General features: G+C 41.3%; 1 protein-coding gene across 2 annotated transcripts in view; it reads right to left on the bottom strand.

The window, feature by feature from the left end:
- Positions 1-6,588: 6,588 nt before the first annotated feature.
- The window catches only part of LOC143295359 (protein PET100 homolog, mitochondrial-like), a 30,396-nt gene continuing 17,607 nt past the window's right edge, over positions 6,589-19,377 (bottom strand). For both annotated transcript variants that reach the window (XR_013057006.1, XM_076607015.1), the window contains one exon: positions 6,589-15,110. Coding sequence is in view for 1 of the 2 variants with exons in the window: in XM_076607015.1 (XP_076463130.1) it covers positions 15,033-15,110 (78 nt within the window). In the remaining variant the exon portion in view is untranslated. The remainder of the gene's footprint in view (positions 15,111-19,377) is intronic.

Raw genomic sequence — 19,377 nt, 5'->3', positions numbered from 1 at the left:
AAAACAATTGTCAACAAAACCAATATAGGGCCAGGGAATTTCCATAATCAACTTTTATGGAATAATTCACTCATTCAGTACAAAGGACGTTCACTATTCTTTCTCATGTGAACAAAAGCTGGGATTGAAAGAATGAAGGATATCATCAGCAAAAACGAGAGAATATTACTGAGCAATCAAGATGGTTTTACTAGAATAGATCAGAACAGAGCAGTACTATTATTCAAATACAATGCTATTATGAATTCAGTTCTCAAGTCCTGGAAACTTTGGTTGAAAATGATAAAGGAAAACAAAGGGACAAATTTAAGTACCTGAGCTTATGGGTTTTGGCTCAGAAAGCTTAACTTTGAAATCAAAAAGGACGTCTGGTTAATGCTTCCATTCCATTCATTCCATTCACATCCTGAATAACCTACTGCTAGCGTCCGACTCAGGACAGATCTCCCTTCTCACTCTTCTCGACTTGTCAGCCGCCTTTGACACGATAGACCATTCAATCCTTCTTTCCCGTCTTCATTTTACATTTGGTATCAACGGCACCGTTCTAAACTGGTTCAAATCTTATCTCACTGATCGATTCCAGTCTGTCATTGTTGATAATTTCCAGTCTGAACCCGTTAAAATTGAACATGGAGTCCCACAGGGATCTGTTTTAGGCCCAGTGCTCTTCACACTGTACACTGCTCCTCTCGCTGAAATTATCAACCGCCATAATGTCAGTCATCATTCTTATGCTGATGACACTCAACTCCAGAAGAGTGATACACCTGAAAAACTGTTGTCGCTCTTGCAAGAAACATCTAACTGCTTCCTGGATATTCAAAATTGGATGACTCTAAATAAGTTACAATTGAACGCGGACAAAACTGAAGCAATGATCATAGGAACTAAACAAAAACTCTCTTCCATTACAACTAATACAATCAAACTTGGCAGTACATCCATCCCTCTGTCCACTTCAGTCAGGAACCTCGGCGTTGTCCTTGACAACACACTGTCCATGCAAACATTTATCAATCAGACATGTCAATCCTGCTACTGTCAACTGCGGCGCATCAGTTCCATCCGGAAATATCTGTCCACTGACGCAACATCTAGACTTGTCGTTTCTCTCATTCTCTCTCGCCTTGACTACTGTAACTCTCTATTGTCTGGTTTGCCTGCTTCATCCATTCAGTCCCTTCAGCGCATACAAAATTCTGCTGCCCGACTCGTCCTCAGAAAGAAAAGATCTGAGCACACCACTCCTCTTTTGCAACATCTCCACTGGCTCCCTGTCTCACACCGAATAAAGTACAAGATCAGCACTCTATGCTACAAATGTATTCACAAATCAGCCCCTTCCTATCTCTGTGGCTGCCTTCACCTCTACACTCCATCTCGCTCACTACGATCAGCTTCGGATCCACTCCACTTACACATACCCAGATTCAAACTCTCGACTGTTGGCCACCGTTCTTTCTCTGTCTCTGGACCTTGCAATTGGAATGAACTTCCTCTTTCGCTTCGTCAAGTCTCCACACTCAGCTCTTTCAAGTCACCTCTTCCCAAAATCGCCTCCCTTCCCTGCCTCTTCCTTGTCTTTTTAGATTTTCAGTTTTAGAGTTATGCTTGCGTGAGAATGACTGGTGCGAAAGCGCTTTGATTTGTTTATGCACAAGATTTAGTGCTATATAAGTACCATTATTATTATTATTATTATTATTATTCTCCTGCCCGGGATGGGCGTAGAGGAGACATGAGGGACGATTCCGTAGTCAGACGACGCCATCCGGTTCTATCTTCTGCTTGTCGTATCAGCGTAGCGCTATCCATATTGGTCCATTCCTTGATGTTGTCCATCCAGCATTTGGCTTGCCTCCCTCTTCGCCTACCACCCTCTAGCGTTCCCTGTAGAACTGTCTTTTGCAGTGAATTGTGGCGTGTCACATGCCCGAACCATGACAGCTTCCTCCTTTTGACCACTGCTAAGAGTGGTTCCAGTGGACCCACTAGCATAGTTATTTGGCTCTTGACAAAGTCATTGGTCTTTCTGTCCTTCCATGAGATTCCAAGCAGTCGTCTGAAGCATTTTGTCTCAAACGTCTGGACTTTCCTAGTAGTCTCTGCTGTTAAAGTCCAACTTTCACATCCATACAGCAGTATGGATAGCACCAGGGATCGGTACAGTTTGATCTTTGTTGGAAAGCTGATCTCTCTGCTCTTCCAAATCTTGCTGAGCTTAGCCATTGCTGATGTTGCGATCGCTATCCTAATCTTTATTTCAGTTGTTGAGCGACCGTCGTTTGTGAGGGTGGTGCCGAGATATTTGAAAGCATCCACTTCTTCAAGTTGTTGTCCGTTCATGAAGATTTGAGCTTGGGTGTTGGTTGAGCTGTTTACCAACACTTTGCTTTTCTCGGTGCTCACTTCCATTCCGTATGCACCTGCTCTTCCTTCTAGTCTCTTGGTGAGGTCTTGTAGTTCTTTGTTGCTGCCTCCTAGTAGATCTATGTCATCTGCGAATCTCAAGTTGTTGATGATTCTTCCTCCTATGGAGATGGTAGAGTGGAAGTCATGCAGGGTTTCGCGCATGATGTTTTCTAGGAAAAGGTTGAATAGTACTGGGGAGAGCAGGCAACCCTGACGGACACCGACTGTGGTCTTAAAGTATATTCCGATTTGGTTGTTGAGGAGGACTGCGCTGCTGGATGTCTTGTACAGCGCCTGAATGACTACACATTGCCAAAAAAGAAGTTAGATTAGGAGAACTTAAATCGGAAATTTTGCATAACATATATCCAACAGGTATTCTGTTGCACAAAAACAAGAGAATATTACTAAGCAATCAACAGGTTTTTACTAGAATAGATCAGAATAGAGCAGAACTATTACTCAAACACAATGCTTTAGACATTGTTAATTAGAAAACCCTAAGTCAGTGAAAAGTTCAGCCCCTTCGGACGTCCGGATAAGGCAACATGGCGACTCTGTCCGCTGAAACTGAAAGTGCGCTTGAATCCATGAAAGTTAAAGAACCAAAAGAGCATTTAAAAAAAAAAACTAAAAAAAACCGGACGACTGATATGTAGCGCGAAAGTTGAACTTGTTCGTCGTGCAAAGATTTTCAATTGTCGCGGAACCAGAAACAAGAAGGTGAAGTCAAGTCAGTTTCTGCTGTCACAGAGACATTTCTGCTGTCAAAGCGACATAAACCTCCCGCAGATTTTTAACAACCGAGTTGAAGAAAAAGGTATCGCTCCTGTGTGTGACCCATTCATTCAGAATCTATATACATTCTAGCATTTCATATTGTTGCTACATAATATAAATGTGTGTGTGTGCACGCGCGTGCGCGTTCTTGCGTTCTAAAAACAGATTTCAGACTTGAGATAACGGCCATTGCTGTTCCAATGAAGTTGATCTTTTTCTGGCTTTTCTATCACTTTTTTTTTCTTGGAGTAGCTATAATGCATATTGTGGGGGAGGAGAATGTTGAAATCTGTGGGGAAATGAGTGGTGCAGTTTAGCATGGAAATTGTATGGAGAAGAGTGGTGGAGCGGTGCATGGAATTTGATTAAAGATAATAATCATCAAAAACTGATTCATGTGTGTTTCACCACAGTTGCATTGATGATTAACTGCAAGCAAGAATGATTTCATCTTATGGTGTAGCATGCATGCATGTGTGCATACAGTACTCACTCATTCATCATTGCAAGTGACATGCATTGGTAAGTCTTCTCAAGACTCCCCGACATTCAGACACACCAGTCTGGTACAATCAGCTGGCCTGTTAACCCAAAATGGATATGTCTGTACTTTCACCAGGTTAGAATATGTATTTCTTTTATGGAAACCTGTACGTTCATTGTATCTAACAACTGGCCAAAGGGCCAAAGGATTAACACATACATACCAGTTTTCTCTTTGATGCCATTTTTTACAAACTGGTAGTGTTGTAAATTCTTAGTGTAAATATTTGCATTAATTTACATTTGCATGCCCCACCTTCCATCTTTTATTTCCTGTATTTTTTTTTTATCATATATATATATATATATATATATTTCATTTGTTTATTGCTTGTTGTCAGATCAATACAATCAAATTTGGACTGTTTACAAAATGCAGTGTAAACAGGTCTGAGTCAAACACAAACAGACGTGAAGAAAATCACTTCGATTAGATATTTTCTTTTTTTTGGGGGGGTATCATTCATTCATACCTAAATGCTAAAGAATGAACAATTGTCTAAACAGTTTGAGTTATTTCTGACGTGAGCACCATTTAGTTTTGGATGCTGTGCATGTGTGTGCGCGTGTGTGTGTGACACCCCCCTTCAGTCTAAATTTTATGACAAAACAGTCTTCAAGGCCCTAATAAGTCATCTTTCACTGTGTCATCAGTGTCAGATTGGTGTGAAGGCGGAAGCAAAGCTGTAAGATCATTACATATTTTCACTTCCAAATTGGTTAAATTTTGTAAAATTACTCAATTTACTGTCAGCAGCATTGGTTTCCACTGCTGATGCAGAAGTAGCAGTGAAATCTTCTTGGACTTGCACATGTGACAGCTGTGACAAAAAAAAGAAAAGAATATATAATTATAGCTTGAATGTTATGACATTTGTTTTCGTTACACATTTTCAGTCAAACTCCATACAACCCCAAAATTTGTCAGATCTATACTGCATTATGCATGTGCAGAATCTCATGCCAGTGAGTTGTTTAAATTTGCAACAATAACTATGCTTTATCTATCTACCTATCACTCTGTGTGTGTGTGTGTGTGTGTGTGTGTGTGTGTGTGTGTAAACATTCACATTGCCTGTGGAAGTAGCAAGGATCTCACTGTCTCAGTATCATTGTTACAGCACTTTCTGAAAATGTGCAATCATTTCCACTTGAAAGAAGTATGTGCTGACAAATGTTGTATAGTGGAAATTCTTTGTAGTGTTTGTTTCTGGGGTACACTAGTCAGTTTTGTACTATATGTCAGAGATGCATATATCTGTGCTGAATAAATATCACAGCTAAGAATGTGACCAAAAAACAAACCACAGCTAAGAATGTGACCAAAAAACAAACACACACACACACACACACGCACACACAAAATCCACTTGAATGATACAACATTGGTGACTGGAAGTTGAAAAAGACCACCCAGCTGGTGTACTGTAATTCTGTTTTAAAGGTTAAATTGTGCTTTTGGATTCAAACATCAGGCAGATAAGTGTGTGAGAAATGAAGACAGTATAATTATCCTTCGTCGAGAAATCAGACCCAAAACATTCTTAGGCTTGGCTGTTGAACTGAAACAAATATATTTTGAGAAATAAAAAATGAATATTCAATTCAAAATGTCACATACCGTGCTTGTTTTGAAGACCTTGTTAGTAAAAAGTGAAGGAATATCATCGCCACTGAGGGTGCTGTCCTTTTCAGTTCACGAAGTGATTCTGAGCTCGCCACGCTCTATGCAACCGGTTCGTGGCTGGTATTCGTTGCGATGTCACCTTTTTTCCTTTGAAGTTCAAGCAGTACACACAGTACTTCTTTCCTCCCGTTTTCCCCAGACCCATTATGAAGCATTTACACAAGAACAATCGACGAACTCGCAACTTTCACTTTTAGAGACTCCCCACGAATTCTCTTTTCGGCTTAATCAAGGGCAAATTACTCTAATTTTTTTCTAACAAACAAGGTCTATAATTAATTCAATTCTCAAGTTCTGGAAACTAAGGTAGATTGTGAGGAACATTTCTTTTACTATTGCCCTCCTGTTAAACAATTTTGGAAGGTTAAAACATGGTCAGACTGGTTCATGGTTCAACTTAAATCTGCGTGACATTCTGTTTGGAATGAAAAGAATAGAGCAGTCACATGAAAAATATAATCAACTGTTTTATCCTGACTGGGAAAATGTGCATATATTTGTATTTGTATTTCTTTTTATCACAACAGATTTCTCTGTGTGAAATTCGAGCTGCTCTCCCCAGGGAGAGCGTGTTGCTATACTACAGCGCCACCCCTTTTTTTTATATATTTTTTCCTGCGTGCAGTTTTGTTTTTCCTATTGAAGTGGATTTTTCTACAGAATTTTGCCAGGAACAACCCTTTTGTTGCCGTGGGTTCTATTACATGCGCTAAGTGCATGTTGCACACGGGACCTCGGTTTATCGTCTCATCAGAATGACTAGCATCCAGACCACCACTCAAGGTCTAGTAGAGGGGGAGAAAATATCAGCGGCTGAGCCGTGTTTCGAACCAGCACACTCAGATTCTCTCGCTTCCTAGGCGGACGGATTACGTCCAGGCCATCACTCCACATACAGAAGAAAACAAAAGAAGACATCTATTCAATTGATTTTTGAGCAACAAATCCAGTGCAGAACACTGAAAAGGGAAAAAAACAACTAAGCAACCAACATTTTGTCGATGTAAGTGTAAAGTAGTGAATGAACAAGCAACTAAAATGATATATATCAGTGAGCATTTCAATAAACAAGCATGTGTGAGCACCCACGCACACACACACTCACTCACTCACAATACTCACTTACTCCTGCATATTGATTGAGTCATGATCGAACTTGGATATAACATCAAAGTCGCTGTTTATTTACAGAATATGCAGTGAATAAAAAGAAAGTCAAATTATCAGACAGAACAGGATACTGTTTCAAACTGGTGATATTTTATCTATTTCACTTTTTCGTTCACCAACCGTGGATGTATGTACAAAACAAAATATACCTTATATTTATATATGTAATGTATGAAGGTGAATAACCAGATGTCCGTTCTTAGGAGTTAAATAGACATGTAACCTGTAAAATTATGTGGGGGGAAAAAAGTGCTCCATGACCTGCCTGCATCTGAGGTCGAAAAATTTGTTTTACAAATGTTAAATTGGACTGTGCATCAAACCTTTTATTATAGCAGACATCATCTTGAAATTGTCAAAAATAAATTCAAATGAACTTTCCAGAAAGTTTGGTAAAAATGATTTCAAACTCTGGCATTTGAATATACTATGCGTTCTCCACAAATGCATTTTACATCTTTGATGAACTCAGTCACAAAAGCCTTCAGCTTTATCCTGTTTGATATTGCATGAATCTGTCTTATCTGATTAAATTACTGTACACAGCTGACTGATGAATAGTTTCCAGTTTAGAAACATTATTTCTGTTATCACTAAAAATTTTGCCATTTTGCTGGTAAATTTCTCTGACTTTGCTCCATGATGCTTGTTCTACCAGCCCTCTTGTACATATAGAGGTACATAAAGGCTTCATTCAGAGTTGCTTTCATATAGCTACCATAAACATAAACAAAGTGAAAATTTCAGAGAAAACTCCTGTCAAAAACAGTATCACCCTGTTAGTTTTAGAACTGTTGAAAACCTTGTACTCGCTGGCACCAACACAGACTTATTTATGGTTGTTTTTGTTTTTGTTATTTGCTGTTTGTGTGTGTGTGATGTGTGTGTGTGTGTGTGTGTGTGTGTGTGTGTGTGTGTGTGTGTGTTTTGTGTTGTGTTGTTTTTTTATGCTGCAAGGTCTGTATGGGGTTACAGTAGTTGCTCATGATCAAGCATTCTCCAAGAGCAGATGTAATATGAGTTTGCCTTAAAATTGAAAATCACACAAATACACACACACACACACACACACACACACACAAGCAGTCATGCATGCATACACAAACACACAGTTCCTAAAAATTTTGTCATGGAGACACTTTTTGATAAAAAATTGATTATTTGATAATAAATGTGAATAGTATAAAACAAATTTTTTTTTAAGATTTTGCAAAATAAGCAAACACACAAATAGTGAAGTTAAGGGAGAGGAATCCAAAAGAAAGTCTTAATATACTCAGGTGCATTTATAAGCAAACATCAATCACTAAAAAATAATTTTATATTTCAGTCAAAACAACTGATAATTTAATTTTCATGCATATGCATGAGAATTATTTGTAAGACGAACCTTGCTTCCTCTCCCCACTGAATGCATTATACTAATATCAGCTACAGTAAAGTAAAATGAAAAGAAAACAAGAAAACCAAACCTACTGAGAAGGCAAGAGTCTGTGGGGGATGTTAAGTGAAATGTTTGTGCTCATGTTGAAATCACATATTTTCAGATAAATTCACTCTCTTACAAAAAACCATTAACTCACTCTGGATGATGGAACACTACAGCGTTCCTAACGTAAGGTAGCATTCCAGACAATGGAACGCTATAGCGGTTTTGACAATTAAAAATTTGTCGTTTTCCTCATGGGTAGCATAAAAATCGCAGCTACACCAGGCATTGCAACATGTCAAGGGTCGAATGGAAAGTTTCTTCATGAGGTTTCCATGACTATACACTCACTGGCCAGCTGTTGACCTTGGGGTACCCCACATGACAAGCTAATCTGCATACGTATCGAAAATGGTGTCACAGGCAATACAAGTGGAAATTTTTGGAGCAAACGAGATCATAACGGCAGCTTTTTACTGCTGCTGAAGGGATTGAAACGCTTCAGACTGAAGGTTTTGACATCGACGAGGATGATGAAGACGTTGAATAAAGTATCTGCAGTGAAGAAAGCTACCAGCAAGAAAGTACTGACAGTGACTGAGCTTCTGAGGGCTGTGAAGAGAGGGAGTGGGATGGGCGTACACACGACATTAGAAGAGGGGTCAGTGGGTCAAGTACAGAGAGTTTCATTCAGTTACTCTGTGTTTTGTATTTTTGGTGATTTTTTTCCTAACCCAAACAAATGGGTCGTCTGCAGGGGAAAGCAAGGGAGAAAACTATTCGTCTGGAGTGAGTTAAGATTTGGTTTGTTCCTCTTTCCCTCAACTATCCAATCATTTTCATATAGTGGATGGATGAAAGTGGTGTGGTGTGATGGTGTGTGGTGTGTGTGTGGGGGGGGGGAGGGGGGGGAACAGAGTGACAGAAAGAAAGCGAGAGAGAGAGAGTGTGAGTGTGAGTGCAGACTTCACACCTGAGGAAAATTTCATTTGTTTTCCTGCAACTGTGAATGTCAGAACCGGATTATAATTGTTATTTCTTGTACAGTGTCTTTACTGTAGTGCCTTAAGTCCTTGGACAGGCACTATGTAAATGAAGAAACGTTATCATCATTCGTCGCCACAGGCTATTTCACAACAGATGCCTTAAAGGAAATTTTCTATCTAAAATTACGTTTAAATAACATACTTACTGTGACCCAACTAGTGCAGACTCCGGCAGGGGTGTGACATTCCTGTCCTGTGTAAACTACTATCCGCCTATGCGGAGAAAACAAAAGCAACTACGGTCGATAACCTCCCGGAAGTAGGTAACCTCCCCTTTGTCCCACTGGCAAGCGCCCTCTTTTGACGGCACTATGCCATCACCGGCGCAGTGAGCAGGGAGAATAGGAAGCAGGGAGGGTCTTAAATTTGGGTCACAGTAAGTATGTTATTTAAACGTAATTTTAGATAGAAAATTTCCTTTTAATTACACATGCTTAACCGTGACCCAACTAGTGCAAAATAGCGCGACAAGGTGGAGGGCTCGCCTGTTCTACTGTCTGTGTGCTGCGATGGCCTGTTGTGCAACTACCACAGAAGCAATGCCTCTTGAGCCATCATCCCGCAAGCGTGCGACGTCTCTCAGGTAGAAGTCGATGAAGGTGGCAGGGTTTTTCCAGTAGGCAGCATCCATGTCTTGCAGCCATGTTGAGTGCGCTGAGGCAAGAGAAGAGGACCATGCTCTGACTTCATGTGCTCTGGCTGAGGAGGCATCAAGTCTCAATCCTTCTGTTCTAACGCCAGTGTGCTGCAATGGCCTGTTGTGTGACCACTGCAGAGGCAATGCTTCTTGAGTCATCATACCTAAAGCGATAGATGTCCCTCAAGTAGAATTCATTGAAGGTAGAGGGATATTGGTGCGGGTAAAGAAGACTGAGTTCCGCAGCTGTATTGTGGGAGAGGTCTGTGGACCACAGCTGTGCTGATAAATGTAGCGCAAAGAAAATTGAGTCAGTGTGTTGAATCCACACTGTACTGAGAGCCCTTCAAATCAAAGGAAGGGAAGGAAACACCCTACTGGGTTGTCTCACTTGAGCGCAGTTGAGCGTCACTGCAAGGAGGTGCACATGTGGTTTGATCTGATGATTCCACATCGGTTGTGGGCCGATAGTGGAAGTGATATATGTGTTTAGAGGAAACTGTGGCACGAGACAGAAGTAGGCCACCATGTTGGGCTTGCCTTAGGCGTGACAGCCAGATCTGTAGAGCTCCTCCATGAGAGCTGACAGGCGATAGGCGCTCTCCCCCCCACCCCCCACCCCCACCCCCCCACTTTTCTGTCATTGCCAAAAAAGACAGCACTGGCATGTTGCCTATGCATAGAAGGGCAGACATTTGGCAACAAGAGACTTGAGGTCCCTGGTGTCTCTGGGACAGGGCTGTGTAACTGCCTAGGTAGGTACCATCACGAAGGGGCATACGGAAGGCTTGGTGGCTTCTCTACCTGAGTGTGGCATGTTGGAGCAACCTGCAGAAAGTTGTCGGCAGTCAATGGCTGGGTTGGATCAGGCTGTGGGAGTGCACTTCATGTGCCCGCAGGTCACTGAGTCTCAGTCTGTGGTGGAATTCCTAAAGGAAGAGGGTTTCCATGGGGAAAATTTTTGCTGAAGGTTCTTTAGTGAGAAAGGGGACCAGATCCATGACAGGCTTCTGGCTGTGTGTGGTGCGCACTAAGTCTGGGATGGATCGGGGCGGGGACAGGGAGGAAAGTGGCTCTAGATGTGTTGTACTGGCCATTTACATCAAATCACTGATCTGACATGCGTTTTCAGTATGGCCACCAGTAAAGTGAGAGCTGTATTATCAGCGGTTTCTGAATTGCAAAGGGAAATCATTTGCAGCTTAGTCTTTAATGAAGGACTATGTCTTTCAGACTAGAAGTCATATTGCACTGGGACTTGGTGCTGTAGCCTTGACTATGTCTCCCAGACTAGGGGGCTATCTAACCTTTGGGATCCGTCCCTATGGTGAGTCCTAAGGCCCTCTTGATCGAGGGACTGGGGATGCAACTTGGGAAAAACACTCTCTACTATAAACTGTATAATAAAATTCCAGCCCGAATAATCGGGGCAGCAGTTGCCTCCTCTGCTGATATGATGGTCAATGTCGTACACGACTGATTATCACATACTGGTCCTAGGAGGACACCAGTCAGCATGGGTAAATCAGGAAACAGCTGCTGTGTGCTTGAGGGATGAAGGTGTCCACCATGCAGGTTATGTTGAAGTGTAAGGAAGCCGGAAGGAGTTGATGGGGTCTTGTGGTGCAACCATGTGTCTGAAAGACATGGTGCTTGCTTCCGAAGTGACAACAAAGTCATCCTCTGACAGGCCCTTGACTGAAGGCTGGGGCTCTGTGATGGGATAGCCTGCCTAGGCTAGAAACCCCTGGAAGTGTCTCATTGGAAAGACAGTGCTTGAGAAGGAATCTGTAACCACAGCAGTGGTTGTGTGTTGAGGCTGAAAGGATCGGGCAGGGAAGACCAAGTGCAGAAAATGCTTTCGAACGCCAATTGTTTGAGACATCGATGCTGGATCTCTGTTCAAGCAAGGCGATGGGGCGAACTAATGTGCTTGAATGTGGCATCTACCATGTCGGTATGAGTGGGCAGAAAGGTATGCCCCTGTGGGTAATGAACGGTTCGTTGTGCTTTGTGAGACGCATCCGTCCTCGTCAATATGCCATTCTCCCGAGTGTAGAGGAAAACAATTATTGCCCAGGCCTTCTGCTACAAGTGAGGAGTGGAAGAGATGGACTTAGGGTGATTGTCTCCTGCCCAGTGGGCAGTTTTTGGGCCCGCTAAAACTTGGAAGGAATGAAGGGCATTTGTGTCCGGAGTGGCACCTCTAAGTTGGACTGCCTCATCCCTCCTTGTACCAGGTTAGGGCATCTCTAGCCCTGTGGGTGATTGTTGTAGGCAAATGAGTTGGGTTGCCTTGTCCCTCCATGCACCAAGAGAGGGCATCCTTAGCCCTGTGGGTGGGAAGGGAGTGTGTGTGGGTCCCTAAGGACCAGCCACTACTGATATGTGAAGGAGCATACATTCAGGTGTGAATGAGGCAGTTTTGTCTGTGAGTGCAGTCGTCCTCCAAAAGCAAGGTAGGGATGAATTTATGAAAATGAATACATATATGTGCAATGGGATTATAAACTTCCAATAACTCAAGTGATGGTGTGAGGAATATGCCAATGACATGACAAGAGATCAAGTCACGAGAAATAAGCGGCTGTATAAGCAAACGTGTAGCGTGCACAGATATACCCAAGTAAATGGGTAAGTGTGCAAAATCCATAATGGGAAGGAATCTGTGTATGCAGCTATATATAAGAGATGTACATACGCATATGAATAAAGATGTACATACGCATATGAATAAAGTGCCAGTATGTCGACACAGAGAGATCTAGGCATGTGAACAGAATGACGCAATTGCAAGTGTGTCTGTATTGATATGTAGGGAATCTCAATGAATAGAGATAGAAATAAAATTGTACAAGTTAATATGAAAGTTGTATGAACCTATCCCGTAAGCGCACACACGTATATACCGAGGGATAAGTATACATCTATAAGTGTAAATAGAAATGTGTATAAATGTAGCAAGATATTGTATATATATATATCTCTCTCTATCTCTATATCTATATCTCTCTCTCCCTCCCTCTAAATATATATATATATATATATACATTTTTTTTTTTTAATAATAAATCAAAAAGAAAGATGGGGAAATATTGTGATTTATTTCCCGTTATTGTGTATAACCAGGAGAACGGTAACAGGGATGGTTGCCTGCAGAGGACTGTGTGCAAGTGTGGGGGGATGAAGAACCCCAAAGTTCAGTGGCCAAAAGCCTGAGAAACAGCAAGAAAGCTGCAGTTGCTATGCAAAGTTGTGTAAAGTCCATGAATGGGCATCAGGACCCAATGAGAAACCGAAAAAAAAAAACATCGTTGGTGGACAGCACGGGGTGCAGGAGTGACGTGCTGTGTCGGCAAAAGTAACTACAGCGTCAACTGCCTAGGTTACAAATGCAGAGTTGCCTTCCTTGGCGCCGATAATCGTCGAAAAGGATGGTGTCTTTAGAGCACATATATATCCCCTAGTGCAACGTGTCCTTGCTGTAGAGGGAGGAGTGTCATGCTGCGTGTGAGAGTCCGTGGTTTGATGCCACCGTAACCGACAGGTGAAAATGGCCGCAAGGGGAATGATTATAATGTCCCTTAGTGCCGTGGGCATCCCAACCCAAATCAGTCGCCATCGGACGCGAGACGGTCGGGGCATGTGGCATGACGGTGCCGTAATCCAGTGTTATGGACGTCGTGGACGAGGGGGTGACAAGTCCATCGGCTTGCCGTGGGATGTGCATCCCCCTGTAGCTGAACGGCGGTCCAACCTCGCGAATAGCTCCTGCGAGAGGACCGACGTTCAGCTGTTGTGTGTTGACGGATAAAGGGATAGACAAGATCGGCCCAAGCACTGCCGAGAGGCAGGATCGAGTTATCAAGAGGCACTCAAACGTGGAAGTGCCGATATTAGTCTGGGTAACAGCAGAGTTAGGCGATGGGGCAGGAGAATCCAGCACTGCCGAAGTTCAATGGGCCGTGCACATACCTGCTCTGTGGGCGAGGGGTGGTGCAGGCGCAAGGTGTGGCACGGGGAAGCAGAGTGGTGCATAATTGCTGCAGCAAGTTAGCAATGAGTTGCTGATTGTTTGGTTGAGCAGCTTGCTGAGACGCCATTAGTGGATGGGAAACAGCAGCAATCGGCGGTGTGGCAGATGGGGTCATCACCGCATAGCTTGGTGGGACCATGCACGCACCTGCACTGTAGGCGAGGAGCAGTGCCGGTGCAAGGGAAATAACTGCGGCAGTCACCGGCAAGGGTGCCGAAGCAGGGGTCGCGTGATCCGATGTCACGGCTGCCACCACTGACGCATCGCACATAGGGCCCAGTCTAGCGTGCGGATCCACAACAAGCTTTTTTTTCTTTTTCTTTTTTTGTGGTGTTGTTTCCCCAAAGGATGTGGCACATTCCATTGGTGCAACTGTGGGTATGGGTAAAGAGATAGTGGAGGTCGACTCACACACTGCCGACTGGCAGGGCCAAGAAAACGCAGATCGCGTCGAGTGCGTTCGCGGATCGATAAAAATGACATTAAAGGCAACACTGACCTGAGTGTGTGGCAACAAACCTCTAGAAGTCACCAGGGGAGGTGTAGGAGGTGGTGGAGGTCTGGAGTCGACCGGAGGGAGCGGAGGAAGTGGAGGAGGCGGCGGGTTGGCGTTGTTGAGAGGGCCAGGAGTAGAGGGCCCAGAGTGTCAGCAAATCGATTGCGATCACGCCTTAATTTTAGCGCAATTGCCTAATCGAGCTACATAATTATGTTACCTGGTTGGAGACATAATTTGACAAAAAACACAAACGCCAGAGAATCGACAGACAGGCAGAAAATACACAAAAAAACTTAGCCGTATGAAGAGCACAGGAACAGGGGTCATGATGGCTGCCGGAAAAAGAGGGCGCTAGCCAGCGGGACAAAGGGGAGGTTACCTACTTCCGGGAGGTTATTGGCCGTAGTTGCTTTCGTTTTCTCCGCATAGGCAGATAGTAGTTTGCACAGGACAGGAATGTCAGACCCCTGCCGGAGTCTGCGCTAGTTGGGTCACGGTTAAGTATGTGTAATTAAATGTCCTGTCACCTGTTCAATCAGTCTTCTTGCCATGCACTGGCCTATTTAAGTTCAATCAATTTCACACTAAAAACAGCTGTGTGTTTTATGGATTATACACAAACAGAATCAGATTAAATATGAACATACATATATGTGAAAGCACTGCAATGCATCCATTCACTCAAAATGCATAAAACTAATAAAATACAGCCTAAAACTGAAATACCCAAGACACACAGATACACATTCACACCTACACATACACCTCCATACACACACAGCACTGCTTGTTACACAGTTTTGTTGACTCTTTCTTGATCTTCTCTCCTCTTTTCCAGATAGTCAATGGTCTTGTTTATCCGTTCCCTCTGCAACATTCAGGGGGCAAACAAGCAGGTCAGTCCCGTGTTCAGTAATTTCCAGATTTAGTATTTACCAGTCTCAAAATAAACTGCTCAATGAAAGGGAAGGACTGGAGGGCAATGAAATACAGCTGTCCAACAACATATTTACAAAGTTTGTGTCTCAACATTTGAATGGGATGACATCAGGGGATACACAACCCTTTTCCACCACACTTTCCTGTGTAAGCACACGGAGGAATAGAAATGAAAACTTCACAGGTATAAAACCACAGCCTATTCCCCATTCACTTTAGGTTACATTCTTTCAGAAATGCTGTATTGAAGTATTAATCCTTCAATTCAAAGAGAACAGACTGTGTGCTGTATATTTTAAACATCTTCAGATATTGAATATGTATGTTACTCTACATCTAACCTCTGGTAAGTGGTGTCATACTTCCAACTAGCTGTTAGAACATCAACGTTATATTAGCTTTTCCTCTGCATATGTGTTTGTTGTAGCTGCCTTTTTCTTTCTTTTTTTTTTCGGGGGGGTGGGGGAGAGGGGGTTGGAGGGTTGTTATAATCTTAAATAGTAAAGATTGAAATTTATCCTGTCTTAATTTTGTTCTGTCATTGCTTGTTCATTTTATATATTTTGTAAATAAATTATTGCTTTCACTTGAATATCCTTTCATTCAAACTACAAAAATACATTTACAATTTCTTTTTTTATTGTTGTTGTATGTTGGTGGTGGTGGTGACTCATTACTTTCACCAATTTCTTTTGTGCTATCTTAACTTCTGGTCCAAGGATTCAAGCAAATTTCTGGTATTTCAATACATACACCAAACATTAACAGTGCCAAAAATAGCAAAAAGTTTGTTCAAGTTCCTCTGGTCTTCATGTTCCTAAAAAACAATAAGATGCAGTTAAAACAGAACAATGCCTTTTTATTGTTGTTGTTGAATGTTGTTGGTGGTGGTGGTGGCTTATTACTGTCACCAATTTCTTTTGTGCTATCTTAACTTCTGGTCCAAGGATTCAAGCAATTCTCTGGTATCTCAATACATACACCGAACATTAACAGTAGGTGGCGGGAGTGAAAATTTAAATATTCATTACAATGACTGAAATGTGATTTTTGGCAAACAACAAGACAATATAAGAAAAACAAACAAAAAAGTAAGTGAATATCTTGATTGGTTCTGAAGATATTCCATTTTAAAGATGCGTACATGCTGTTAGTACTTAATATTTTCACATTTTCAGTCATACTGTACTGTCCATGATGATACTGTTATGAAAACTCATATACTCCGAAAACCATATGATAATAGCATATTGTACAAGAAAAAAATAACACTTCAGCAGCAAAGAAATTGGAAAATATGCCTGTCAAAGTAGGGGGAAATAGAAAATCAAGACATGTCAATCTGCACAGAATAGCAACTTTGAAGGTCTACAGCACTGAAAAGAATAGACAGCTGCATTTCATAATAAAATATCTTGCAGAATACATCACAAAAAGTGCACTGAATTTTTTTCAGGCAGGATAATTTACTGAATTTTAATTATCAGAGTCTCAAACTTTGAAAAATCTTCAATTTGACCAGCGGAAAAAAGACTGTTTATTGGGGTAGCATGCTGCAAAGATGAATATTTCAGTAACTGTCACAAGTAGGACCAGGAAATTTTGTGTGTGTATTAAGTGAAATGTCAGCTTTCAAAATAAATTAAAATCAATCTTAAAACTTTCATCTAAAGTTGGCAGAAAAGGAATGATACCCGATTTCCTCATAAATAAGGGTGCACGTTGTGGATGAGACTTCTTCAAAATTTTTGTTTTTGAAAAAATATTGAAGTTACAGCCACAATAAGTTACCAGTGGTCTTGGCTGATCAGCTTCTGCAAAATAACTGCAAATTTTTAAACAAATGCAACTTGAGAGCATTGTACAGAATGGGTAGGTTGATGGGGCATTCCACAACAAAGGTTCCCAAGAGGGAGCAAATATTACTTAAGTTGCTAGCAAAAATGACAGATATATGAATCTGTTTTCTTCCACCCATGAACCCAGTCATGCATTTCATTGTAGAAGAACCACAATAAATAAGAAATAAAAGGTGGATGATGCATCTTTATTTCTTCACAAAATGGCATTTGATGCACAAGAGAGAAAATGGACACCAAAAAATATCTTTTTTGGCACTCACAGGTTTCCTGGCATCAGCAATAACATACTGCTCGCTACCTGAGCTGTTCATACTGGCCTTTTTGGATCATTGAATAGGTCTTGCATGTCCTGCCATGAGCAGCCCTTTCTGCAACATGTTAGATACACAGATCAGCTCATAAGAAAGAACAAAAGTTATATTAAATTTAAAACATACAACCAAAAACAGAGCTCTCAGTTTAATATATGTTTAGGATTTTGTCAATTTGTGTGTGTTTTGAGTGGGAGGAAAACACTGTGATAACAGAATTATAAAATGGCATACTGACAGGTAAGTATGCATTCAACAGCAACACAAAATTCACTGCACTGAACTATTTGGCTGCATTTACCTTTCACACAATAACTCAGATTGCAGCAATAACTTATGCTTTGGCAGCTGAGGCTGAAGTTTTGGGGGTCTGTCCTTTCCAGTTGCTGACAAGAGCTTTGCCATCTGCATGTACTCATGTGTCTTTGTTTCATGTGATTATTTACTCAAATATTTCCACTTCAGGGTACAACATTTCATGATTGAGATGAATGTATTACTAAATGTCTTAGGTATATATGATTACTAAATATTGAATATTTTATTGTTAATATGCACATCATACTTAGTATCTTATTCTTTGATATATATATTTTGTGTACTCACCTTTATTTGTGTGTGTATGTGAGAATGCATGTCTTATATATATATATATATATATATATCAAAGTGAGTATTTCATTCACAATATGTGCATGGTATTTTGCATTTTATCATTTCATGAATTATCTCTTTGTTTCCTGTTTCATGCAGTCGAGATGCATAGCATATCATGGGTTACATGAACACACACACACACACACGTTATACTCTTAATTGCTGGATCCCAGATAGTGTTATATAGTTTGACTTAACCTGATGTGCAGCTTAGGCTATGGGTATTATTGTACTGATTTTCTTTTTACTAATTTTAGTTTGTTAAAAATTGGTGTTAATTTTTTTAAGAAACAGGATCTTGACTGCACTGTTCAAATTAATCATATATCTCTTCACATTACACTTTTTTCATACTCAGACATACATACACATACTCACAAGCATACATGTGCAAATGCAAACTTGCACTCTCTCTCTCTCTCACTCACACACACACACCTACTCCACTGACAGGAAAGAAATGGGGGAGGGGATGACTGGAGGGAGGAGGTGGTGGGTCAGCAGTCAGGGATTCTAAGCCGGAGCAAGTGGTCAATGATTTGGCTCAGTGCCAAGTTTGCCACAACCATTGACAACCCCCTCCCCTCTACTTACCATTGGTGGATGATACTCAGAGACAAGTGAGGGGAATGATTATACAACTTTCAGCAAATTATTAAAGTGAAGTTTGCAGAGGTGGGGGAGGGGGGGGGGGGTAGTATGAATTGGTGTTCTTGTTCTTTTTGGAATGTGAGAGCACAGTAACTATCTGTATATATTTATATAAAGTTTCACAGCTATCGAAGCAGAAAGCAACTATAATATCAGACTATCAGACTTTTGTGTGATGTTGAATGAAATGCTCATCTTACGGAAAAAGAAACCACATTACAATTTTTTTACTCACTTATTTAACACTCACCGAGTCTGTAGCAGACGACGCTAATGCTGTCCCGAGCACTTCCGGTTTTAGACCCAGGTAATATTTTGCTTACTAAAGCAAAAATCAATCAAATATTAGTAATTGGAATTCATGGGCTCTGTTTTAACATGTCCATTTTTCATTCTGTATCAATAGTTTTTGTGTGTTTTACTCAGAAAAAAATAAATCGTGTTCCAATTGAAACACGGTGTCACGTTACGAAAACACTGATGAAATAGATCCAAGCTGCCCAGTTACTGACATCGATCAAAATCCTGATTCAAAGAATTTCAGCTCAATATTGTGCATGAAAGTGCTAAAGACATTTGTTTTCAAAAATATTATAAAACTTACCGATGAAACTTAAGATTTTCTGGAGAAACAATGCCATTTTTGTGTTAGATGAAGTGCCGCTCTCCTGTGTCGAATGTTGATTGGGCCGACGCAACTGATGAAGAGGGGTAC

Source organism: Babylonia areolata, chromosome 20 (assembly GCF_041734735.1).
Source record: "Babylonia areolata isolate BAREFJ2019XMU chromosome 20, ASM4173473v1, whole genome shotgun sequence".
In the NCBI taxonomy this organism is placed as follows: domain Eukaryota; kingdom Metazoa; phylum Mollusca; class Gastropoda; order Neogastropoda; family Buccinidae; genus Babylonia; species Babylonia areolata.
This window is presented reverse-complemented; position numbering and strand designations above follow the sequence as displayed.